Source organism: Bos taurus, chromosome 12, assembly GCF_002263795.3.
Source record: "Bos taurus isolate L1 Dominette 01449 registration number 42190680 breed Hereford chromosome 12, ARS-UCD2.0, whole genome shotgun sequence".
Lineage (NCBI taxonomy): Eukaryota > Metazoa > Chordata > Mammalia > Artiodactyla > Bovidae > Bos > Bos taurus.
The window spans coordinates 14,619,625-14,645,567 of record NC_037339.1 but is presented as its reverse complement, the minus strand read 5'-3'; the positions used below and the strand labels follow the sequence as shown (position 1 = coordinate 14,645,567).

At 46.3% G+C, this 25,943-nt stretch overlaps 1 protein-coding gene across 1 annotated transcript; it reads right to left on the bottom strand.

The window, feature by feature from the left end:
* Positions 1–78: 78 nt before the first annotated feature.
* On the bottom strand, positions 79–25,299 carry SERP2 (stress associated endoplasmic reticulum protein family member 2; the record flags this gene model as incomplete). The annotated part of the gene is given in 3 exon segments (NM_001113721.1): positions 79–533; positions 18,167–18,239; positions 25,073–25,299. Coding segments are annotated over 3 exon segments (198 nt in total). The 3' UTR covers positions 79–492.
* Between the last annotated feature and the right edge of the window lie 644 nt (positions 25,300–25,943).

Sequence of the window (25,943 nt, the reverse complement as noted above, 5' to 3'; positions counted from 1 at the left end):
TAATTAAGTCCCCCCACCCTACCCATCCCCCTGCAGAGCTATCTTGACACCTTTTCTCACTGAAAGCCGCACGGGACATAAGGTTGAACAAAGACATTTATTTGTAAAAGCAATTCCCAATGGAGCAGAGACTGTCTCCATAGAAAGTAAAGCAGTGATCATGGGGGGCCCACATGCAGACATTAGTGAAACCCAGGGCGAATCCAGACAGACACTGCTGCAGACACCACAAAGCTCCCCATCCTGCCAACTGCAAAGCAAAATGTCCTTTCCGCTCAAGAACACGGATGTACCGAGATGTCCTGTGAGAAAGCAATTTGGTCTGACGTCCACGATGAAGTGATCAGGGAACAGCTGAGGGAGCCTTTGATTGTTTGTTTGTTTTTTCCTCTTCTGGGTGACTTGTCGGCTTCCCACAGATACCCGGCTAAGAGCTCAAGTGGTCCTCCACCCTCCAGCGGGCGGGGGCGGTGTCAAACCCCCAGGGCTGGCTCACATGCCCATTCTGATGCTCTGAATGATCTGGAAGATAGCTGGACGGGGAAAACAAAACAGTCGGCTCAGACACCCGACAGCACACAGCTGGAAACCCAACCCCACCGCCAGCCCCGCTTTGCTGACCCGGGGCCCTGGGCCTGTTAGCACACAGCTGATTAGAGATTTCCTAACAAGGAGTTAAGTTAACAAGAGGTCAGTGAACTTCTTTAAAAAGGCAGTCTTGCTCTGTCTGCTGATGGATGCCGCGGGGATTTATGGATAACTCCTGCTAATTCTACCGAGAGTGGAGGCCAGCCAGCCCTCAGATGCTGAGAGATTTGGCCCCCGTCCCCAGAAGGTTCTGATGCTGCTGGGGAGCGGGGAGCAGGGCTTGCGTGCGGGTGGGGCGCTCATTTAACAGGTCATCGACGCTGCCTCTTCCCAAGGGCTGTGACCTGGAAAAGAAGCTGCCCTTGAACAGGAAGGAAGGCCAGGTGCTGGGAGCAGGCGCGGGAGCTGGGCCCCCGGGCTGCTGATAACCTTTGATACAAGTGCATCTTCAGGCGGCCTGGAACTTTCTGAAATTCAACTTGAAATACACCAAGAGCCGCACTGATTTATTCAGGGCGCTGTCCTCACTAAGTGTAATGAACTCCTTCCTGATAAACTGAAGGGGTGGGTAGCCTGAATGTCCAACAAACAATTCCAGGGGCCCATCCCCTCCTTATCTGGGTTAGAGCGATTGGATAGTTCCCAGTCTGGTTTGGTCTAAAGGGTTTAAATGTGTCCCAGGAGAGGAAGGTCCACCTTCTTTTTCACATCTTTCCCAGATGTAAAATATACAATATGGGTCCATCATGATGAAGACAATCATGATGATAACAGCAGTGAACATGTACGGAATGATTTTTTTTTTTTTTTTTTTTGAGGAGCATCTGGGTACCATGTAATCATCTGTAAACACAGAGCAAGCAGAGGTCATTTCAGGGGTTTACCCCATCTCTCCCTTCATAAAGTCTTCCTGGAATAGACCCGGGAATGCTGCATCCTAAGTAACCAGAGTGAAAGAGGCTACTCAGAACCCTCAAAAAACAAAGTGTTTGATTTTATCATCTAACGTTAGTGGGCATATACCATGGGCCAGGCACTGTGTTTGGGGATCAAAAGATAATTCACAAGGGCTCTTTCTTGGACAGCTAGATTTGAAGCGTAGATTAAGTAAGAATGAAGTTGGATTTTTTTTTTTTTTTACGATTTTTCATTTTTGATGTGGACTATTTTTAAAGTCTTTACTGAATCTGTTAAAGTATTGTTTCTATTTTATGTTTTGGTTTTTGGGCCACAAGGCACATGGGATCTTTGCTGCCCAAATAGGGATCGAACCCACAGCCCCTGCAATGGAAGTCATAGTCTTAACCACTGGACTGCCAGGGAAGTCCCTGTAGTTGGATTTTTATAGATTAAAAAAAAAAAAATCACTGTGTACATCATTATGACTTTCCTAAATTGGATATACACCCAATGTGATTTAATATTAGGTTTTCATGAATGTCCAGTGTGACCATAATAAAAAGTGATAACTGATAAGGCTCTGCTGTAATATTGTTACAGCGGATGCAGTGTTTGATCTGATCCCCAAATACCTCCAGTCAACTACATATCTTGGGCTCTCCTTTATGCTTCTTAGTGGTTATTTGGGCTCAGGTATTCTTGTGTCTGGTCACATCTCTGGTGTTACTACTCCAGTCTGCAGTGTGCCCTCTTCTATTATTATGAGCTGCAGACTAAGTCGAAAACAAAGACTGTTAGAACTACATGTAAAACTAGAGTCAATTGGTTGTATGTGAAGGTTGGACTCTTTTCTAGATAAAGGAGTTAATTCAACAAGTCGTGATATATAACCCTGGCTGTGCTCAGAGGTTTTCTTGGCTTATTCTGATTTTGGGGTGACTTTTGACGGGAGAAGTTGCTAGATGGATGAGGAAGTACTCACACAAATGTATAAGCTTGCTGGAATACGGACGTTTCCGTCTTCCTCTAGCAAAGCTAACAAGGAATAAAAATTAAATAAACATTCTGTGTTCTGGCTTCACATAGGAGTCCTAGGAGGCAGCTGTATATTCAAGCACATTAGGAAAAAAATATTTACATCCACCATGCCTCAGGCTTTGTTCTTGGGATTGGGAAAATATCCCTAATTTGGACAAATGGGCTTAACTTTACAAGAGAGTGTTAGGGTCAGAGGGAACTGGGTTTGACTCTCCACTCTTCACTGACCAGCTGTGTGACTGCATGAATAATTTAACCTCTTCATGCTCGTCTCCTCTGCTGTGCAATGAGGACCACGTTGCTTGCTGCGTTAATATAGGGATTAAACATATGATATAGATGAGGGTCCTCACATATCAAGGTTTTGGTGCATGGAAGCTATTGTAACTAGTTACTATTGCTACAATGATGGTTGTGGCTTCTCCAGGTATGCCCATGAAGACCGGAGCTCAAGGGCTATTTACCATCTGCCAGAGTATGCATTTTTGGAATTCACTAAATAGTTCTGAGCCCTGATTTCTCTAATTTATAAAACTGTAGATAATATATACTCCAAAGAATTGCAAGGAATGAATTGATGACGTAAGTAAAAGATGCTCATAATAGATGCTCCAAAACGTTGTTTCTCTGTGAGATTTATTCTTAGACAACAAATCGTTACCAGCAGTATGTAGGTCAATGGCTAGGAAACAGTCTGTATCTTAGTCCATCAGATCCCATTTAAATTATTCCATGATTTCAAAAGAGCTGGGTAATGATAAAAGCACTCAATTCTTTTCGAGGAATGCTGCAAATTTCTCTTAAGAATCTTAGACAAAGTTTGCTTACCTCAGAGTAGCAACACTTATATTAAAACTTACCTATCTCTGGGTCTGCTTTAAAAACTAAGAAAAGGTCATTCTTGACCCTTATTGGATCCATGAATTAACATGTAAAATCTGATGGTCTTTAATATGTTTACAGGTAACCCTTTAAAATCGAATCCTCTTGGAGAAATTGCTTTGAATAAAGTCTACTTTAAGTTCAGCATTTGCCTCCACTGCTAAGATAATGGAGAGATGGTTGTATTTTATGATTTCTTTTTCAGTTGCATCAAGATCTTTAAAAAGGCTTTACCATCTTATACCAATTATATTAACTTTACTCCTGTGTGCACACCAGTAATGACCCGCCAAGCAATCCAGGCCTCCCCAGTGCTGACTTTCTGAGGCGGTGAACGGGAAGGGAGCCAAGAGTGGGTTCCGAGTGGGAAAGGAAGTGGGGAGTCTAGACCCTGACAAGTTAATAACTTAACAGTGGGTGAACAAAGCAGACAAAACAGTTGAGCGGGCTGCAGGAAAGGGGCTGTGAGCAGGCGAGTCAGCAGGAGGAGAATGCCAAGAAAGGGAGGGGTGGCGGGCATTCGAGGTCAGGGCATCCGGCCCTGGGAAGGCCACAGAGGTTCAGAAAAATCCAGGCTAGAGTGGCAACTCCAGAATCCGAGAGCCTCCAAACTCTCCCATCTGTTCAGGATCCTGGTTCTTGTTAACCTCGGCTGGCTCCATCTCTTTTTTTCAACTGTTCCCTTTCAATGAAGTCCTTAGGGTTTAACATGTGAGAAGCACTTGCAAACTCAAAAATCAAACAAACCAGGACAATCTTCTTGACTCCACATCTCCCATCCACAGATACCCTCCTCTTTACAACCATTTTCAAAAAGCTGTCTATAGTCCTCACTTTATCCATTTCCCTTACCTTCGATTTCTCATTCCACTGCACTCTAGCTTCTGCTCTCTTCAACTCCATTGAAATAGCTCTTGCTAAAACCACAAATGACCTTCCAAGTCACCTAATCCACAAGCATCCTTCAGCCGCCTCCTGCCGTATACCCCTCTTCACCGTCACTGAGCGCCCCCTGGGGGAAACTCCCCCTTGGCTTCTGTGACACATGATTCTCCTGGTTTCCAGTCTTCTTCCTTCTCTCTACTCTTTACACTAAACCTGGTGTATGGGGGTCATCCCGACTCTTCCTGACCAGTCAACAAGAATGTTGAAGTTCCCCAGCACATATTCTGGCTTCGCTCTCTTCATTACATTCCTTCTCCTGGGTGATCTCATCAATGGCCGCTTAGCTTTCAATGACTCACCAAGATGTGCCGTCAGCCCCGACCTCTCCTAGGAGCTCCAGACCCACGCCTTCCACCGTCTAATTGATACCTGCACACAGGTGGCTCAAAGGCTCGTCGAACACAATGGGGACGCCTCACGGTCTCTTCCCACTGCCAAGCTTGGCATCCTCCTCCTCTGTCTCGCACATAAACCCAAAGCACCAGAGTCATTCTTGGACACGTCTAGTTGATGACCGAGACCTGTGGGCATTACCTAATAATCTTGTGATTCTGTGTCTTTCATTCATCCTTCCAGAAACCGCCCTAGTCCAAGTTACCATCATCTTTCCCCTGATTCCTGAGACAATCTCCAGCTGGTTTGCTCCTCTTCAATCCTTTCTCCATACTGTAGCTAGAATTATTCCTTAGATAAAAATAAGTGAGATCATGCCACCCTTGAGTTCCTAGCATACCAGAAGCTTTGTATTGCCCAGTAAGTGAGACCACACCATCCTTGGGTTCCTAGCGTTCCAGAAGCTCTCTATTGCCCAATCCTTTGCAAAGCCGTCATGACAAGCATTTCCTGGCCCCAGGCATCTTGTCCATACTCACCTTCTCCACTCTCTTCCACCTTTATGGCACATCTTCCTGTTTTCAGGAGCTCCCTGATCTCACAATTGGACTTCTAAACATGCCATTTTTTCCGTCTGAAATACTTTCCCCATCCTACCCTACTGCCTAGTTTTTCTTCATGATTCAGAAGTTATTTCTTCAGAGGGGCTGCCTTTGACCATCTGGAGCAAGAGGTCTCTAACTTGTGTACCACAGTGTCCTGAATGTGCCTGAAAACAGGTGCTGGACCCTGTCCCTAGAGTTTCTAATCCAGTGGGTCTGTGGTGGGAACTGAGAATGTATATTTCTAACAAGTTCCTGGGTGATGCTGAGGCTGATGGTCCAGGGACCATGCTTGGAGAGCCACTTACCCAAAGCACACCATCCCTGTGCATTACAGGCACACTTTGTTTTATTGCCTTTTTTTTTTTTTTACAAATTTGTGGCAATCCTGTATGGCTGAAGTCGAAGGGTGCCATTTTTCCAACAGCATTTGCTCATTTCTTTCCTCTGTGTCACGTTTTGGTAATTCTCACATTTCAAACTTTTCCATTATTATTATACTGGCTATGGTGATCTGTGATCAGTAATCTTTGATATTACTGTTACAAAAAAGACTGTGGCTTGCAGAAAGGCTCAGATGATGGTTAGTGTTTTTCATCAATAAAAAAATACCTTTTCTAATTAACATATGTTTACTTTTAAAAAAGATGTAATGTTATTGGATTCTTAATAGGCTATAGTATAGTGCAAATATAACTTTTATATGCACTGGGAAACCAAAAAACTCATGTGACTTGCTTTATTGAGATATTCACTTTATTGGCACTGGCCTGGACCCAAACCTGCAATATCTCTGTGGTCTGCTGGTACATGCTTTCACAGCCCTACGTGCCTCTCCTCCAACACATTCATGGCTGAAATTTTACACATCTCAGCATAATTATTTGACTGACTCATCCTTCTTCCCCACTTGACCACAGGCTCTAGGAGAGCAGGGATGATTTTGTTCCCAGATCAACCCCTGGGTCTAAGCTCAGCACCAGGAACATAGTAGGTCCTCTGTACAAATTTCCTGAAGGACCGAAAGATGAAAAATTGTGAACAGCATGGAGGAAAATGTATTTAAAAACTTCAATTGATTACTCTGCCAACGAAAAGAATCAGTATCATATGGCAACCTTGAGATTCAATTGGTCCAAGAGCTTAGTCCTTGAGGGGAAGTCAAGTCATAAGAACATACACTTCCTTAAGGTTGGGGGCTGTGCCAGTCCAATCCACTCTCCTCCTAGGGACTGACTGACCCCAGATAACTGCAAGTGGCTGGAGAACACAGGCACGACACAACTGGATCTCCTAGGAGACTGTCAGAAAGCTGGAACCCTGCCAGACATTGGGGGGTTCCAAAAATGATGTTTATTGAAAGTAAGTGGTTGACGATAAGAGAGATCAAGGAAGTTGCTGAGAAGAGAGATCAAGAGAGGCCAGAGGGAATCCCCTTTAGAAGGATAAGCCAACTTCGGAAATCACACAACTTTTATTATTTTTCATTTAAAAAATTTAGAAAATTAAAGCACCAGTAGGAAAAGTATGGGACCCACAAAAGACAAGCAGAAATGTTAGAAGACAAGACATCGTGAGGTGGTTCTTTCTTTGAAAGGATCAGCACAAAGAAAGTCAAGGGCAAGATGCCATTTCCCAGTGGCTTCTCCAGAGATGGAGAAGAGCGGAAAGAGAGGGAAGCCTGGGACAGGTGAGGGCGAGAGGACGACGTTAGAAGAAGGGATCATATTAGCAAAGAATGGGATGCTCGCTCTCTAGAGTCAAATGGCAGACAGTAGAAGCATTCTTCTGAGAAGGAACCCATAAAGAAACCCAGAGGACCCAAAGGGCACGGGGAAGAAGGAAGCACAGACAAGGGAGGTGTGAAGATCACCTTGAGGGAGCCAATGGGTGATGAGACATCTTTTTCCAGACTGTTCATCTCAGATCCTGAGGCAGGAGTTCCAGAGCAGACGCACGTCCTCAAGCTTTCCTTTGTGGTGAAACAGAAGGGGTTCTCCCGGGCGGCTCAGCTCCTCAAACATCCCACTTTCCAGTCTTGGGGCTGCGACACCCTCTGGGTATCACAATTTCAAGATAGTTCAGGCAGTCTCCAGGGAAGGCCAGTGTTTATGTGGTCAACCTGCAAACATGGTGAATTCAAATCTATCCTGAAGCAACTGTCCAGGAAAGAGCAAGGTGACAGAGAAGACTGGTGGCCCAGTAAAGAAACATGGCTGGGTCGGGGCTTTACCCACCTGGGAGCAAACACAGACAGTCTGTCCAAATGGAACTCTGGACTGTGCACCTTTTCTGGCAGGGAAAGTAAGAGATGTTTCAACAGGAGTTCTTTTCAATACCTGGTCATATGCTAAATGCCTGAAGTTGGTGGAAAACTTCTGCTCCATGGTCGTTTGGGGGAAATGGTAAGAGAAAAGGATGTAGGGTGATAAAAGCAGATGGGTTTGGAGTTTAGGTTTGGGAATTAGCTCTCTTTTTAGCTATGGGATGCTGGCTGATTTCCTCTGTGGACCTGTTTTGTGATTTGGAGAAATGAGTACCATAGCTTCTTTGCAGGGACTGTGTGATAAGAAAAGAAAATATAAATGTAGGGCCTGGCATTATAGTAAGTACTCAAGAATCAGTAGTCAAAACAGTTGTATGAATAGATCCTGCTCACCCCATGGGCTAGTCTTCAAAGAGTTCTTTCTAGAAGGAGAGAAGAGGCTCTAGCTCTAGCTGCCCCTGCAGAGATGACACCACTGACTTCTGGCTGGCAAACCCTGAGCTCTACCTGTCCAGTAGGAGCTGGGGCTCCTGTCTTCCCCAATATCACAGAGCTGTGCCCCCCACTACACATTTTCTCACCTGCACAAGAGTCACAGCGTTACCTTTCCTTGTAAACATTCAGAAACTTGGTTTGAACTTTGCCAGGAGTGTTGAGATATGGCGACACAGCACGATGAAGGGCATCATCAAAATGACAATAACAACAAACATTTGTAAAACCACTACCAGGACTCAACTAAACATGCTGCACACACTGTCTCATTTAATAATCCCCAGGATTCATTTTCATGAGGATCCTAGGAGTTTTCAGTTAGAATCTTATTGCTTTTAACAGTGGGAGAACTGAGGCTTAGAGTGGGGATAGATGTGAGTAGCTTGGACAAGGCCACAGAGTTAGCAGATGGCGGAGCCATGTTCCCAACCCAAGGAGGCTGGCCCTGGAGCTGGCACACGCTTGGTCCTTTTGCTCATCCACACCATCCTTAACAGAACAACCAGTCCCAGCGAGGGAAGGGGAATTGGCCCTTCCAGAAACGGAGAGGCACATCCATAAAGGGAGACTGCTGGACCCCCTGAAAAGAGGCTGGGAAGACAGGAGACTTCAAGCCCAGCCAAGAACATCTCAGGGAATCACTCTTCCTATCTGTTCTGAATAGGGTGTCCTGAGAAAACGGTCCTGCCCGTGATACATTATCTCTGCTCCGTTCCACCCCAGCAGGCAGAGTGCCTGCAGGAGACAGGAGAAGAGTACAGGCTGTTAACTGCCGGACAAAGGGAACATTCCTGTCCAGAAACAGTGCAGCTACTCACAACTGACAGGCAGGCTCTGCGGGAAAGGCATGAACTCTGTAATCACAGAGGCCAGCGCTGGGGCAGACATAATTTCCTATGTGATGGGCAAAGAGGGTCCAGATGTGCATTCCCTTCTGGGGATGAAAAAAAATCAGAATATCCAGCAACACAGGAGGTATCCCATAAACACATACACACACACAGACATGCACATAGTCAGACATGTACACACATACACACAAAACAGGCAGACACACACAAACACACAGACACACACACACAAACCCACAGAGACACACAAACACATATATGCTAATACACAGAGACATATAAATACACAGAGACACACACAAGCACATATACACAAACACACATACAGACATGTGCAAATATACACAGACACAGACATAAACACACACAGAGACATAAACACATATGCATACACACACACGACACAGGATCTCACTGAAGATCCTGCCTCAGTGAGAAGAGCTTTTCTTTCATTTGTTTCCCTTTAAGATTTGAACAAAGAGGTCTACTGCTTAAAAAAAAAAAAAAAAACAGAAAGAAAGAAAAGGCTAAAACCAGGAGTCTAGACATTCTGTTCCCCAAATACACTTATTTTTTTCTGATTATACAAGTAATATATGCTCATTGACAAAATTGGAAAATATAGAAAATTAGGAAGGAAATAAGTCACTGGTTAATCCTATTACCCTGGAGGTTTCCCTTTGATGGGGGCTATAAACTCATCAGCTTCAAGAAAACCCAGGCTTCAAGAACCACGAAAATGCGCATAATCTCTAATTAGGAAGTGAGTATCAGGTTCAGCCAGAGAGAGAGAGAGAGAGAGAGAGAGAGAGAGAGAAATGAAATTGAAATGAGGGGCAGATGAGAGAGAATTAGTCTGAGGGAAGGAAGCGGGGCTGGCTGGTGTGTAAGTTTCCTTCTGAGAGTCGTAAGTACGATGGCTCCAGCGACCTGGCTGAAACCTCAGTGAGGGGAGAGGACAGACTCTGCTCTTAGCTTGCTGCTTCCTGCCCATGTCCAGGGACACGCCAGGGCCCCAGAGAGGTGAACGACACCACAGGGTCCCAAGAAACATGGAAGCACCGACTGAACTACCAAACTGTCTGTTCAGCTAGCCTGTGAGGAAAAAGACCTCATTTTCCCAGGTCCAGGTGAAACAGTTCAAGAGGACAGTTAAAAATGCTGAAGACAGTAATACTTATGGAAAGATCCTGTGTATATAAAAAATGAAAGACTAAAAAGGGGTAAAAAAGTGCTGAAGACAGGGACTTCCCTGGTGGTCCAGTGGTTGAGAATCTGCCTTGCAGTACAGGGGACATGGGTTTGATCCCTGGTTGGGGAACTAAGACCCCACGTGCTGCAGGACAGCTAAGCCAGTGCACCACAACTACCGAGCCCACACGGTGCAAGGAAAAGTCCCGAATGACGCAACTAAGACACAGCCAGAGAAAGCACGCAAGCAAGAAAACAATTGCATGCACAATCACGTCAAAAACATAAATGCTGATGTTTAGACATAAATTTTGCAAAAGATGTGCGTAACTTGTACACTAAAAACTATTGTAAAACTGCTGAAGACGGTTGTCCAGTGAACACTGTAGAGCGGATGTCAGGGCCGATCACCCTGCTGTGACTGCTGTGTTCAGGTCAGACGTTACTGACCCGCGGCCGCACACTCCCCACAGAGCCCCGGGGGCGGCTCGGAACCCTCCTCCACAAGGCTCTTGAAAGAGCCCAAGACAAAAGGGAGAGGGAAACCCAGGGGCAAGAATTGTGGGCACAAACGGCGTATGGACTTCGTCAATGGTCCAGGGAAGCACCCGCAGACAGCAAGTGTCTGGAGCAGATAGCGCTCGGTGTATCTGTATGACAGCATCTCTGCCGCCTCAGACAGACATTCCGGGTCACGCTTGTCTCTGAGTCTCAAGATAAAGACAGAAGCTATCAGACAGTTCCCTAAAGAGGCAGGGTTTTGAAAACAGGGGACTGAGAGTCGGGACGAGCTGCTTATCTGGAAAGAGGACCCCCGGTCTGCAGAAATAAAAGATAATTTTTTTTTTATAAAAATGGGAGAGAATAAAACAGCCAAGTCTCTAAGAGAGGGCTGTTGAAAGCCTTGGTACTTCAGTGTCAATCTAAAGGTCTAGGAGATCAAACAAAGACAAATGCAACCCAGTTAAAAAGGCCCCAGGAAAAATTTCGGGTCAAGACCTGAACATGAAAAGTTTCTGGCCTGTTTGAAATAATCATCTGAAAGGACTCAGAAGAGGGATGTGACTAAGAGACAGGTTATAGATTTCTGATGGAAGGTATATAATATTAACAACAATAAGGCTAGTTTCCAAACTAAACCTGACCAAGTAAGACACGGCCCTGACATGGCCTATGTGGACAATTACGTGTCTCAAAAGAACACGCTGTTCCCCTGAGCTTTTGTATCTCACAAGCTTTTTTTTTTTTTTTTTAAATAGCAAAACAGTGGTGTATTTCGGTTGTTTTGAGAAAATAAAAATCCAGGGTCAGGAAGATCCCCTGGAGGAGGAAATGGCAACCCACTCCAGGATTCCTGCCTGGAAATCCCCCTGGATGGTGGAGCCTGGCAGGCTACAGTCCATGGGATTGCAAACAGTCGGATACGACTAAGCAACTGAGCACACACGCAAGCAAAGGCATGAAGCTCACCGGCTGCTTCTGATATTCAACTTTAAAGTACAAACCCCTACTCACTGATTTCGGTCTGCCTGTGGGTGGTTCCTTTTTCCTGCCTGGGTCTGTCTGAAAGGCTCTGATGCTTTCTCGTGGGAACATAAGTCTCACACACCCGGAGTGTTATCACCGAGATAGCGTCCCCTTCTCCTTGGAGTGAAGAGGTGGGGTCTACAGCTCTCTGGAAGGTTCAGACCACCGTGAGTGGCTGCGTCTGCCAAGCAGAGGCACAGCCTGGGAGGATGGGGGTGGGGGGCGGTGGGAGACTAAGCCGCCCTGGCACGTAAGTCCCATCCGAGGTACCACTACTTCCCATGAGGGTGATGGGGACAGAGGTGGCAGTGGCTGAGGCTGCAGGTTTCAAGCGTGCTGTGGGCTAGCATGTACGTCCCTGGGGCCGTTCAGCACCTGGACAACCTCCAGCAGGGCTCTTCCTACCCCTGTTTAATGCATAAGGAAATCAATACAGAGAGAGTGAGGAACTGTTCCAAGGGTTTTCAGCGGATACCTAGCAAACCCAGGTTCTGAACCCACATCTGGCAGCGCCCCAAACTAACCTCCCCTCGGAAGCCTCTTATCCTTTTAAGGCCAGTTGGTCAGTTTTCAAAGAAGTGTCTTGCCGGAGAGATCTTTTGCAATCCTGGAAAGTGGAAACTTCCTTCCTCTGAAGTGAGGTGTGCTACATAACGTCGTCTGACTGGTCACAACCGTGGATCCGGGCTGGATGGGACCCCGGGGCCTCCCTGGTGACGAGTGGGCATTCCCTGGGTGCCAGGGCTCTCTCTGGGGGCCTGTGCTTTGCGGCCTCCCGGCTCCCCCGGGTCCTCTCCCGTCCTTCTCATCATTGGGCTCTCGTCAGCGCCCAGCGCCGCTGGCACGAAAGGCATGTGTGGAGAATGAGGAAGGCCACAGGGAAGGAGCTGAGGGGGGGAGAGGCCAAGAGTGTGCTGTGACACGTCACTCCCCGTGATGAGGGGTCCCGGCACCTCCTGGAGGTGTGTTAACTTGTTTTCCCACATAAAATGGAGTAAGGGTGACCAGCAAGTGAGCATTTACTTAAGTGTCAACATTTTTACCAGTCTTCATTCTTTCCCAGAAGATACCAGGAAAACAGATAAAACAGGAATTGCTTATGACGTGCCTGACCTGAGTATTTATTTACCCTGGTAGCCAAAGCAAAGACAGAGGATGAGATGGCTGGATGGCATCACTGACTCGATGGACGTGAGTCTGAGTGAACTCTGGGAGTTGGTGATGGACTGGGAGGCCTGGCATGCTGCAATTCATGGGGTGGCAAAGAGTCGGACATGACTGAGCGACTGAACCGAACTGAACTGACAGTATTTCTGTGACTTTTTAAATTGAAGTACAGTTGTTTACAACGCTTCAGGTGTACAGTAAAGTGATTCATTGATACAAACATACATGTGTGTGTATGTAAGTCACTTCAGTCCTGTCTGACTCCTGGCGACCCTATGGACTGTCGCCCACCAGGCTCCTCTGTCCGTGGGATTCTCCAGGCAAGCAAGAACACTGGAGTGGGCTTCCATATAGCAGAGTGATTCAGTGATACAAACATATATATATATTATTTTTCAGATTCTTTTCCACCATATGTTATTACGAAGATGTTGCATATAGTTTCCCATGCTATACGGCAGGTCTGTGTTGTTTATCTTTTATGTATAGTAATATCTGTTAATCCCTAATTCTTAATTTATCTCTTCCCCCTCCCCCATCCCCCTTTGGTAGTCATAAGTTTGTTTTCTATGTGACACTATTCCTAAAAAGAGCCCTTTGCCCAACCATCAATCAGTAAAGTGGGTTAACAGAGTAAGGTAATGAAAGTAAGAGAATCAGATCACATTTTCCTCTCTGTATAAAAATCTAGGGACTTCCCTGGTGGTCCAGTGGTTAAGAATTTGCCTTCTAATGTAGGGCACTTGGGTTGGATACTTGGTCAGGGAACTAGGAGCCCACATGCCTTGGGGCAACTAAGCCCGCAAAACTCCTGAGTCCTCTCGCCACAACTAGAGAAGCCTGTGCGCTGCAATGAAGAGCCTGCATAGCCAAAAAGAATTTACAAAATATGAATAACTAATTATATGAACTCAGAGAGGGCAAATGACCTCCTCAATATCCCCGGGACTTGGTGAAAGGGAACTTAAGGTTGGCCTACGGTATATCCGGTTCATGGGAAAGGGACCCGCTGGACAGGGACAGGAAGCGGCGTGTCTGCAGAGGTATGGAAATCCCACGGGAAACTCCGGTGTATTTTGTGTGAGCATGACAGGCAAGGCGGGGATGAGAGGGCTGCTGCGCACATCACAGATGGACAGCAAGAGGTGGGATGTGATGGATCTTTGTGACTTTGTGCTGCAATGGGTAAAGTATGGTAAAGACCGTCAAGTACCTGCCTACAATGCAGGAGACCTGAGTTCGACCACTGGGTTGGGAAGATCCCATGGAGGAGGGCATAGCAACCCACTCCTGTATTCTTGCCTGGAGAATCCCCATGGACAGAGGAGCCTGGTGGGCTACAGTCCATGGGGTAGCAAAAAGTCGCACACGACTGAGTGACTAACATTTTCGCTTTCACAAAACTGAACAGAGGCGAGACAGAGCAGTGATGAGGGGCTTCAGTCATCCAGGCACTGAGACGGCTCATGACATAAAGCAAAGGAACTGATGATAAAGGGAAGGGCTAGATTTGAGGAAATTGCATTTTTTTAAATTTAATTTTATTTTTAATTGGAGGATAATTACTTTACAATGTTGTGATGGTTTCTGCCATACATCAACATGAATCAGCCATAGGTATGCATATGTCCCCTCCCTCGAATTCTTTTAAACGTACAGAAAAAGTAGGTAGATCACCGAATCACTTAGCTGTGAGGCAGAAATTAACACGACGTTGTAAAATCAACTCCTTTAATAAAATCAAGGAGAAAAAAGACAGGCAGGAGCCTATGGCCTGTGACTCTAGAACACGAGGAACTTGGAGGGAAAGTGGGAGCTGCAAGAGGAACTGAATCATGACTAATCCCAGAGAGACGGCCACAGGGACGGAGCTAAAGGAGCTATTGTGTTTCTCATGACATGTTTGGTTTAGAAAAGGACACAGACAAAGATAGAAGGAACGGCACAGTACCAAGGATGAATTGAGAGGAGTGATACACTTCTGTGAGAACAGCGCTTAGGCCTGAAATGAAGCTTGCAAAAAAAAAAGCTAAAGTTGGCAAAAGAAATTTGAAAAGAAAATTTAAAAAGGGACATTATTTTTAGTGATGATTAAAAAAGGGATGAGGTTCTTTGCTTGGATCACAACAGCATGTTAACAGAGAATGAAGTTAAGATGACCCAACTCCCTGTTCACTGTCTAGTCTCTCCATAGAAGCCAGTGGTCTTAACTAGGGAGAGGTAAAGAAGCATCCTTATGGAACTTCCTTGGCAGTCCAGTGGTTAAGACTGTGCTTTCAATGCATAGGGCACAGGTTCGATCCCTGGCCGGGGAACTAAGATCTGGTGAACCATGTGGCATGGCCAAAGTATTTAAAAAATAAAAATAAAGAGGCATCCTTAGAAGAGCCCCAGGCATGCAGGCAGGGGATGTGGCATGCCATGAGTGGTATGTCCTCTTAACCATTTTAAGTCCAAATCTCCAGGCCCTACAGGCTCCCATTTCAGGCCCCTGCACAAACCAACAAGTGGATAGGACAGCAGAGACAATGTACCTGATCCCTGAAAAAACTAATGGAAACTGGGAAGTTTCCAAAAGATTACTGGCAGCAAACATCCCAATGTACTCACGCAGGAGGGGGAGACACAGTTCCTACTATGTGAACCAATAAGCCTGGCAAAATGTTAACTAAGATGAAGTTTAAAGAAGGTTTTTAATCCCTTTGAAAAGGATGGGTATTGAAAACTAGCACAGGTTGGAGAAAAATAAGCCAGACTACTGGCTTGCCCTCTCCCTTATATGGGCTTCCCTGACAGCTCATTGGGTAAAGAATCGGCCTGCAGTGCAGGAGACCTGGGTTCGATCCCTGGGTAAGGAAGATTCCCTGAAGGAGGGCATGGCAACACACTCCAGTATTCTTGCCTAGAGAACCCCATGGACAGAGGAGCCTAGTGGGCTACAATCCATGGAGTCGCAAGAGTCAGGCGTGACTGAGCGACTAAGCACGAACACTCCCCTATATGCTACCTAAGGGCACAGGCCAGAAAGGGCTCCAGTTACTGTGTATCTTGAAGCAGAAAAAACAAAACAAAACAAAACCCAGCTCTGTATCTATTTAGTTCCTAACAACACAGGCTGTATGGTGACCGACACTCAGAGATCCCTGTGACTGGGCTTTGGCCATTCTTGAGCCTGGTGTATTATCTCAGGCCTCCAAGCCTTTGTCACACGGTGCTCCCTCATGCGGAATAACCTTCCCTTTGTCTGGCTGTTTGTCCTTCAAATCTCAGTTCAAATGGCAGCTCCTCTGGGAAAATGTCTCTTCTGCTCAGTATGATTTAGAAGCCCCGCTATGCAATCTGATTCCCGTGTTGGAATCCTAGTACCCAATGTGATGGAGGTGGAAGGCAGAGATTTGGGGAGGCGCTTAGGTCCTGGTGGAGGTCTCATATGTGGGATGTGTTGTTTCATTTACTTTCTCAGTCATGTCTGAATCTTTTGAGACCACCATGAACTGAAGCCCTCCAGGCTCCTCTGTCCTTGGGATTTCCCAGGCAAGAACACTGGAGTGGGTTGCCATTTCCTCCTCCAGGGGATCTACCTGACCTTGAGATTGAACCCAGGTCTCCTGCTTTGGCAGGTGGGTTCTTATCACTGAGCCACCAGGGAAGCCCCATAAATGGGATCAGTGCTCTTATAAAGGAGACCCCACTGAGCTCCCAAGCCGCGTCTGCCATGTGAGGATGTCATGTGAGGATACAGGGAGAAGTCTATGTTTGGGCACAGGGCCCTCACCTGACTATGTTGGTACCCTATTCTGACTTCCACCCTCCTGAACCATGAGCAATAAATTTTTGCCGTTTCTAAGCCACCCAGTCCACAGTGTTTTGCTAAAGCAGCCCGAATGGACTCGGTCCCTTATCCGTGCTTGCCCAGCCCTCTGGGCACTCTGCTATCACAGTGCTCTTCCCCTGGGCTACAACGGACAGCTTCCTTATCTGCCTCCCCACGGCCTGCTGCCTCCTGGAGGAGTTTCTATTTCCAGAGGCTGCCCAGTGCCAGGCACACTGGGGACCCTCAAGTCACCGGGATTGCTTGCAAGAGTTTTGCTGAGAGGTTCAAAATCAACCTGAGGGGATTTGTCTCTAATCATATTCTGTGGGCTTCTCCAAGGCTAGACTTTTATCAGTGACTTGGAGGAATAATATTTTTTCAAGAAACCATAAAGCTGGGAGAGAAAGATAATTAGATAAAAGGCTCAAGGTTCAATCTTTGGTTGACTATAAAACCTGAAAACATAGATAAGTTTTTACATAGATGGATTTTTCTTTGGCATGCTATCAGTATGTGTTTTTCCTTTTTTGGTTTGTTTTACTTTGGGGAGAAAATCAGAGGCAGATCACGTGAGGCAACGTGTCACAGATGACTGTATAGGCGGCACCGAGCAAAATGCCACAGTGGTGCACCGTATTTATTGCAATTTTTCACCAGTGCTTTGAACTATGCATTGCTAATGCAGGGCAACACACTGAATATATCATGGAATGTCACTAACCGTATGGTACATTATCACATAATATCAGTAAGCCATTTATTATAGATGTTCTTCTATGCTTCCACACTTTCTGGCTACTCTGTAGAAAAATGGCTTGTAACCAACAATGAAATTATAATAGAAATGTTCATGAAGCTTAATGCGTGCATGCTTGCAGTGTCTAATTCTTTGCGATCCCATAGACTAGCCCACCAGGTTCCTCTGCTCATGGGATTTCCCAGGCAAGAATACTGGAGTGAGTTGTCATTTTCTCCTCCAGAGGATCTTCCCCACCCAGGGACTGAACCTGGATCTCCTGCATTGCAGGCAGATTCTTTACTGCTGAGCCACCAGGGAAGGCATGTGTTGTAATGTGAGTATAAATACCGTTCTCTGAACTTGCCACCTTCCACATCAGGGGATTGTACCGTGAGGCTTAGGTCCAAGGTTCTGTTCTCCCCAGCATCTCTGCAGAGCTTCTCTTAAGGCACAAGGCCTCTCCCTCTTTCTGGAATGTGAATTTATCTCAGGCAGATCGGTGCTCCACTTTCTGTTCCAAATGCCCTTTTTTAGGTCAGGTCTTCAGAGAAAGCTTTAACTGAACTCTGAAGTGTAGCCAGCCAATTTAATTGCTCAGTGTAATCACTTTATGATTATGATCTGATAACATATCAGTTCTGTCTCTATTCCTATTTGGTTTGCTGGAACGAAAACGAAATCAAAACCCATTAAGAGGAAGGCTTCAGGCAGCGATTACCTTGAATCCCAGACCAATATATTTTTGGCATATTTACCTTGTGGAGAAAACATGTGTTTTTATGGGACAGAGGAGACCATGGGATAGTAAGCACAGTGAGAAACCCATACCTGAGCCGCAGACAACAAAAACGAACAACGCCAACAGCCATGGGCCCACAGGGTATTTCTCTTCTTGCGGCCTCTGAAAGTGAGTGGGAGAAAGTAAGATGAGGTTCATTCATTCAAGAAACACTTACCGAGTACAGCTAGACACCGTCCTAGGGGCCGGGGACCCGTCTGTGAACAAGACAGATCCAGTCTTAATGCCAGTGGGCAGATCTAGATGAAAGTGAAAGTGTTAGTCGCTCAGTCGTGTCCAACTCTTCTGCAACCCCATGGACTGTAGCCCACCAGGCACCTGTGTCCATGTAGTTCTCCAGGCAAGAATACTGGGGTGGGTAGCCATTGCCTTCCCCAGGGGATCTGCCAGACCCAGGGATTGAATCTGCGTTGCCCACATTCTGAGCAGATTCTTTATTGTCTGAGCCACCAGAGATCTAGATGAACAAAGTCAATTTAAAGGATCAAGACTGGTTTGGGAAAACTCATCAACAACCTTATTTGCATCCCTGTAACTCAATGAACTTGGTAGTTCTTAAATATTCTGGAGACAGATGAGGTATAATACATAAATCATTACAGTGATTTGGGAGCCAAAAATGCCATTACTAATAATTGTTTCTGTTGGCTGAAAGCACACTTCATACCAGGCACTCTAGGAAACAGCCGATAGTCACCATTTCCAGTGCTCACAACTCCACACGAGGTCAGTCTTATCATCCCCCTTCTGTAGCTGGGAAACTGAGGCTCAGGCTTCGTTAACTTCAGCAAGAGCTGGGATTCAAGTTTAGATTTGCCTCATTATAGAGCCAGGGGTTTTGCCTCCAAAAGACTCCCCTTGAATTCCCGCATCTGTGGCTTCCAAGCTGGGTCACAAAGCACAGCCATTTTCTCAAAACTTTCCAAGTGCCAGGACTTCCCTCGAGATCAAGTGGGTAAGACTCTACCTTTCAAAGCATGGGTGCTTATAAGCTCATTCGTGTCTGACTCTTTGTGACCCCGTGGACTGTAGCCACCAGGCTCCTTTGTCCATGGAATTTTCCAGGCAAGAATACTGCAGCAAGTTGCCATTTCCTTCTCAAGGGGATCTTCCTGACTCAGGGATGGAACCCGGGTCTCCTGTGTCTCCTGCATTGGCAGGTGGATTCTTTACCACTGCGCCACCTGGAAAGCACGGGTTCTATCTCTGGTTGGGAAACTAAGATCCATGTGTCTTGTGGTGCGGCCAAAAAAATAAAGAGAACTCTTTAAAAAATAAAAAAATGGTGGTTTAAAAAAGAAAAATTTTTTAAGTGCTAAAAACCTGGGAAGTCACTTCAGTGCAAATCCAGGGAACGGCAGACAGCAATCACGTTATGGAGGTGAGAGGAGCAGCATTTTGTAATAAATCTAATTTTAGTGAAGCTGACTCTGGAGAAATCTCTACTTCTCTGGGAAGCACAAGGGGCCTGTGGCTCCCACAAAGATGAGTCCTTCGAACCTCTTGCTCATCTCAAACCGAATGAACAGAAGTCCCTCTGCAACCCCTCTGGGTCTGTGTGCTGGTAGGGCTTGGTCCTTACAGTCCAATCAATCAATGGAAAACCAATATTTTCTGAGAGAGGCACCTGAAAGTGGAGAATTTCTCAAATGCTAACGGAGAAGGTAGAGTGAAAAAAAGAAAGAACTCAGTAAATATTTCCTCATTGGCATGAACCAAAAATAGGCTGTAGTCAACACAGGTTAAAAAAAAAACAAACATTTTTATCATAGATAAGGCAACAGTTCTCTGGTTCTCAGCTTACTTGTTCCATTCGTAGAGAATCTTCTCTCTTCTACTTCTGTTGAGCTCACTTGGCATTTATATCACCAAGTACTTTTTCTAGATAGCACTTGGCATGGTTTGTATTGCAATATTTATTCTTGTGATGCTTTGCTTAATGTCTGTCTCTCCACTAGACTGTAAGCCCCACATGGGCAGGCACTGTGTCTCTTTCATGTATCACGGCATACCAATGCCTGATCCAGAACTTAGGTATAGTAGATGCTTGATAAATATTCATCAAAGAATGAATAAGCATGCAAGTTTCACTAAATATGACATCTTAGGACACCTAGGGGCTTTCCTGGTGGCTCAGATGGGGTAAAGAATCCACCTGCAATGCAGGAGACCCAGGTTCAATCCCTGGGTCAGGAAGATCCCTTGGCGAAGGGAATGGCTACCCATTCTAGTATTCTTGCCTGGGAAATCCCACGGACAGAGGAGCCTGGCAGGCTACAGTCCATAGAGTTGCAAAGAGCTGGATATGACTGAGCGACTAACACTTTCACTCTCACTGCTCTGTAGGTCATCTAGAGTAAAGAAGGATCTAGAAAAGATACTGGCTCTTTTATGAATTTTTCCAAATTGGTGATAGGGTTATTCCAGGATTTCTCTTACTAGAGAAGTATAGATTAATGTCAGGGGCAGATAGAATCTGACTAAGGATTAAAGCAATTCACTTCTCTGACTTTGAGAAACTTGTATCTACCAACACTTGTATGATGGCAAATCACACTGAAAGGGGATAGACTGTTTCTTTTGACTAGAACAAGGACGAAATCAGTCAAATAATTGCACAGAATAACTATTTAATCAGCATTTGCACTGTGTCCTTCTTTGGCACTTGAGACTAAGTCAAGATGAGAGCAGATAAATAGTTATTTGAACGGAGCGGAACATTTGCCCCTCCCCCACCCACCAACTTCCTAATCATTTGAACCAGCTGACCAGAAACCAATTCTGTTGCTGTCATCCCACTAATGCTATATTTTTAAAAATCCATTTAGTTCTATCTCCAGCAAAGTCAACAAGTGAATTCAGGAGCCTGTAAATGGGATTATTGGTCTAGGGCAGATACCAAATGGAGTCCTTTATTTTTCCTTTGAGGAAACTCCACTCAAATTATCAGGATACAGAGCTTGGAGCGTATAACACAGAAATCTTTTTGATGACATTTCATAGTGAAACAATAGTACTTGGGGACTTTCAGAGCTCAAGAACAACTTGGTCATAGTACCTATATATATATATATATATATATTTTTTTTTTTTTAAACTGGAGTACAGTTGCTTTACAATATTGTGTTAGTTTCTGCTATACAGCAAAGTGAATCAACCACGTGTGTGTGTGTGTGTGTGTGTGTGTGTGTGTGTATCCTCTTCCTTGGATTTTCTTCCCAGTTCCCTGTGCTATACAGCTTGTTCTCATTAGTTATCTATTTTATGCATGAAAGTGAAAGTATTAGTCTCTCAGTAGCCTCTGGCTCCTCTGTCCATGGGATTCTCCAGGCAAGAATCCTGGAGTGGGTTGCCATTCCCTCCTCCAGGGGATCTTCCCGACCCAGGGGTCAAACCTAGGTCTCCTGCATTGCAGGCAGATTCTTTACTGAGTCACCAGGGAAGCCCACAGTTAGTGTGTATGTATCAATCCCAATTTCCAAATCCATCCCATCCTCCCTCCTCCTTGGTATCCATACATTTGTTCTCTATATGTGTTTCTATTTCTGCTTCGCAAATAAGTTCATCTATACCGTTTTTCTAGATTTGAATTCCTGGTGGTCCAGCTGTTAAGACTCCATGCTGGCAGTGCAAGGGACATAGGTTCAATCCCGGGTAAGGGAACTACGATCCCACATGACTTGCAGCACAGGGGAAAAACAAACAAACCCCTCTATCCCAATATATCCTTTTCTGAGAGCTTTGAGTTACTTCATTTTGGGAAACATTGCCCAGCACAAATCTGTCAGGACAATTCACCTAAGCCTGAATCTATTGCTGGGAAAGGTTTTTTTTTTTTTTTTTAAAGCAGTAGAATCGTGCAAATGACATGGTTCATTTCCAGCAGGAGTTTGACAGTCCGTGGGCCCCAAAATGGGCCTCCCTGGAGGCTCAGACAGTAAAGAATCTGCCTGCAATGCAGGACACCCGGGTTCAATCCCGGGGTCAGGAAGATCCCCTGGAGAAGGAAATGGCAACCACTCCAGTATTCTTGCCTGGAGAATCCCATGGAGAGAGGAGCCTGGTGGGCTACAGTCCATGGGGTCACAAGAGTTGGACACAACTGAGTGACTAACACTTTCACTTTGTTGGAGGATATATTTCCCTGTGATAAGATACCAGCAGGAGAACTCTGAAATGTAAATTGCCCCTTTATTCTGAAGAAGTTACTACTGTATAATTATGAAATGATCATCCCATTACTCTGTTATCTGGGAGAACAATATTGATTCACTCCATAGCTGTACACCAATAATGAAATATCTGCATACAATTAAAGGAGTTTATTTCTAAATGACTAGTCTGGATTTTCCTTTAGAATCTGTTCGTGTGTCTGCATTTCATACTGAACAAGTTACCCCTTGCAAGTTACTTCTTTCTAAGTATAATCACGTTTGATCTGTAATTAGGAAAATGAGATTTAGGATTTAAAGTGTTTCATTTTGTTTTGTTTTTTTGAAAGAGAATTTCATTTTTCTTTTTGGATGCTGATCCATGTACAATAAAGTTAACCAAAAAAGCCTTTCTAACCAAGGGAAAATAAACATACCTTGTGGCTTAGTTTGGAAATCTTTCATTACAAAGTTAGTAGGACCACTTAAATACCCTCGTAGGCGCCAGGCACTTTTGAAGGGCCCACTCCATGGTATACCAGAACCTATTAAAAATCTACTCACACCACACATTAAACATTATTTGAAAATATTTCTGAAAGTTGAATTGAGTTGAACTGCAGTAAAGTTGACTACATTTCTTAGATATTTAAACAGTTTTTTCTCCAGCTGTTCCATTGTCTTTTCTTACTTTGGAGACTTTTTTTTTTTCAGGTCCCAAATGTTCTCAAGTGGTCTTGAAAAGCTTAAGGTGACAGATGCTGACTTTACCAAGCCTAACAGATAACACAGACTTCCCTGGTGGCTCAGTGGTAAGGAATCCACTTGCCAATGAAGATATGGTTTCGATCCCTGAGTCAGGAACATCCATCCCCTTGAGAAGGGAATGACTACTCACTCTGGTATTCTTGCCTGGGAAGTTCCATGGACAGAGGAGCCTGGGGGGATACAGTCCATGGGGTTGTGAAAGAGTGGGCCTAACTGAGCGACCTACAACAACAAATGGATAACACAACTCTGCAAAAAAGTTTCTGTTTTGTTGTTACTTTTGCAGTCAGATAAGTTGTCAACTGGAGAGAATTAATAAGTGAAGTCTGATTTTTTTTTAGTTCATTAAAAAGAACCACACAGCTAGAAATTTTCAGTAAATTAGCTAGTCTGTATGATATCCTTGGAAGACCTGATCTTCTAGGGATATAAACCCTGAATGCTTTAATATCCTTAAAAACTGTTTTTCAGAATCAATTTGGACAGTAAGATTTTTTTTTCCTGAGTAAAAATAAGAAAAACACAGATCTATGTGAAAAATAGTTCCAATTCAATGGCATGTTGCCGTTTTGCTGCCCAACAACAACTAAATGATCTAGCTCCCAAATGAGAGAATTTCCAGCACAACTTAAGCCTGTAGCTGTGCTGCGTTTAGTCACTTCAGTCGTGTCTGACTCTTTTCCATCCCATGATGTGTAGCCTGCCCGGCTCCTCTGTCCATGGGATTCTCCAGGCAAGAATACTGGAGTGGGTTGTCATGCCCTTCTCCAGGGGATCTTCCCAACCCAGGGACCAAACCCGGATCTCCCGCATTGTGGGCAGATTCTTGACTGTCTGAGCCACCAGGGAAGCCTACTTAAGCCTGTAGCTGTGTATAAAGATCCAGCTTTGATCCCAAGGCTTCTCTGACATAGTACTGCTTGTTTGTGCAAGAATTCTAGTCTAGTGATTGCAAATCTAGCTTTTTGCTCAGTGAATCAAACTAGCATTGTGTCTTTGGCCAAAAGCAATCGCTTCATCAAATCAGAAGACTCTTCCAGCCAAAACTCCAAGCTTCAGCTAAACTTCCACTGAAGTGTCTGAGATAATATTGACAGATTCCAAGTGTCTTTGCTCACGCACTTGGAGACAAACACTACCCGACAACTCATCTGTGGCCTGCCATTGAATGTCCAGAAATACAGGCCTGGCAATTTCTGCTGAAGATCATTTACTCTACTGAAAACAAATGAACACCACACACACACACACATAAGGCATAAGGCACAGATTTTACTTAAACATTGTTATAAAGCTTTAATCTACAGTTTTGGAGGCGTAGAATGCCTGGCAATAAAGTAGGCTCTAAAATTCTGGAACATATTATCAAGATGAACCTGAATTCACAGAATGAATAAGAGGAATGCTGCTTTTAGAATTTGGCCTACAATCCCCTGGAGAAAAGGCAAAGAAGGAAGATGGAAGGAAATACAGGTTGAATCGCACTTCGAATTCCCAATGTACACAAGGAGAGCATTACAAAAGGCAGGAAAGAAAACCTTATCAGGGTGTGTTTGTTGGGGAGGGCGGGCAGGGGTGAAAGCCTAGGAGGGAGAGAGAGATGGCAAACGGCCTCCCTTTACCCATTCATTCATTCAACAAACGATCTCGCACCTGCTAGGTTTCTGTCCCTTGTGTCAAGCAGTGGGTTTAACTCTTCCCTTAAGGATGTGACTTTGATCTTTCCCAGAGACAAAGATTCAGTTCTGTCCTGGGGAGGCCCTTCTGCGCCTCCGTGGCAGCCACTCCCATAGGGGCCACGGCCAACCAGGGCCCTCTCCGCCCACGCGAGCCCAAGTCCGCGCCCCGGCCGTGGGGGAGCCCATTCCTCAGCGCCCCCGGGTGCCGGACCCCGCGGGAGGGGCGGCCCGGGGCGCGGAGAAGGCGGGGTGGGGGGCAGCCCCGCGCCCGCAGCCCTACGCCCGCCCCGCCCCGGCCCGGCCCCGCGCCGCTCGGTCCACGCCGCCCCCGCCTTACCAGGGTTTTGGCTACGTTCCCCCTCTGGGTGATGTTTTTGCTGTGCTTCTCGTTGGCCATCCGGATCCGCTGTTTGGCCACCATGGCTCGGGCGCCAGGAAACGCTCTCGACTCCCACCTGCAAGGATGCCCCCCGCGTGAGCCCCCAGACCGGGCCGAGCTCGTCTCGCCCGCCCCGGGCGCTGCAGGTGGCAAGGCGCGGCCCCCGAGCCCCGGGCACCCCGCTCCCCAACCCCCAACGAGCTGGCTCCAGAGAGAGGCCAGAGCCCGGACGGAAGTAATCTTTCATCTCAGGAAACCCTCTCCTACTTCCTCGCCATCCTTCCGGTCCCCCCAGCTACCTAACCAGAGCAGCCCCGAGGCGGGCGCTGCGGCGCGTCCACTGCGCACCCGGCGGCCGGAGCGCAGCGCGCCGAGCGGCTCCGGTCGGGGGAGCCCGGGGGAGTCGGGATCCAGCGGCCGAAGGCGGCGAGGCCCAGGGTTCCGGCGGCCGCGGGCTTTGTGCGCTCACTGCGGGCGGGGCTCCCCGGCCCGGGACCCACCGAGGCCCTGGGGAAGGGGTTGGGGCGGCTGCGCTTCGAGCCGGGGTCGTGCTCCCCGGCTCCGCTGCCCGCTGGCCGAGGGCAGGGCTGGAGGCGGCGGCCCGCGGTCCCCAAAAGACAAGTTGAACGAGGGAGGACGGGGCTGGGCCCGCGCTTTTGGGGGACCGTGGGAAGGAGCCTCCCCTTTGGGGGTCTGGGGAAGGGCTTGCGTAGGGAAGGGCGCAGCAGGAGCTTTCTGAAGTGCTGCAGAAAGGACCGGATCTTCCCGAGGATGGGGAGAAGGGGGTGTGAGGATGGAGCGGAGAGAGGCCTTCCTGCCTGGGCGGTTA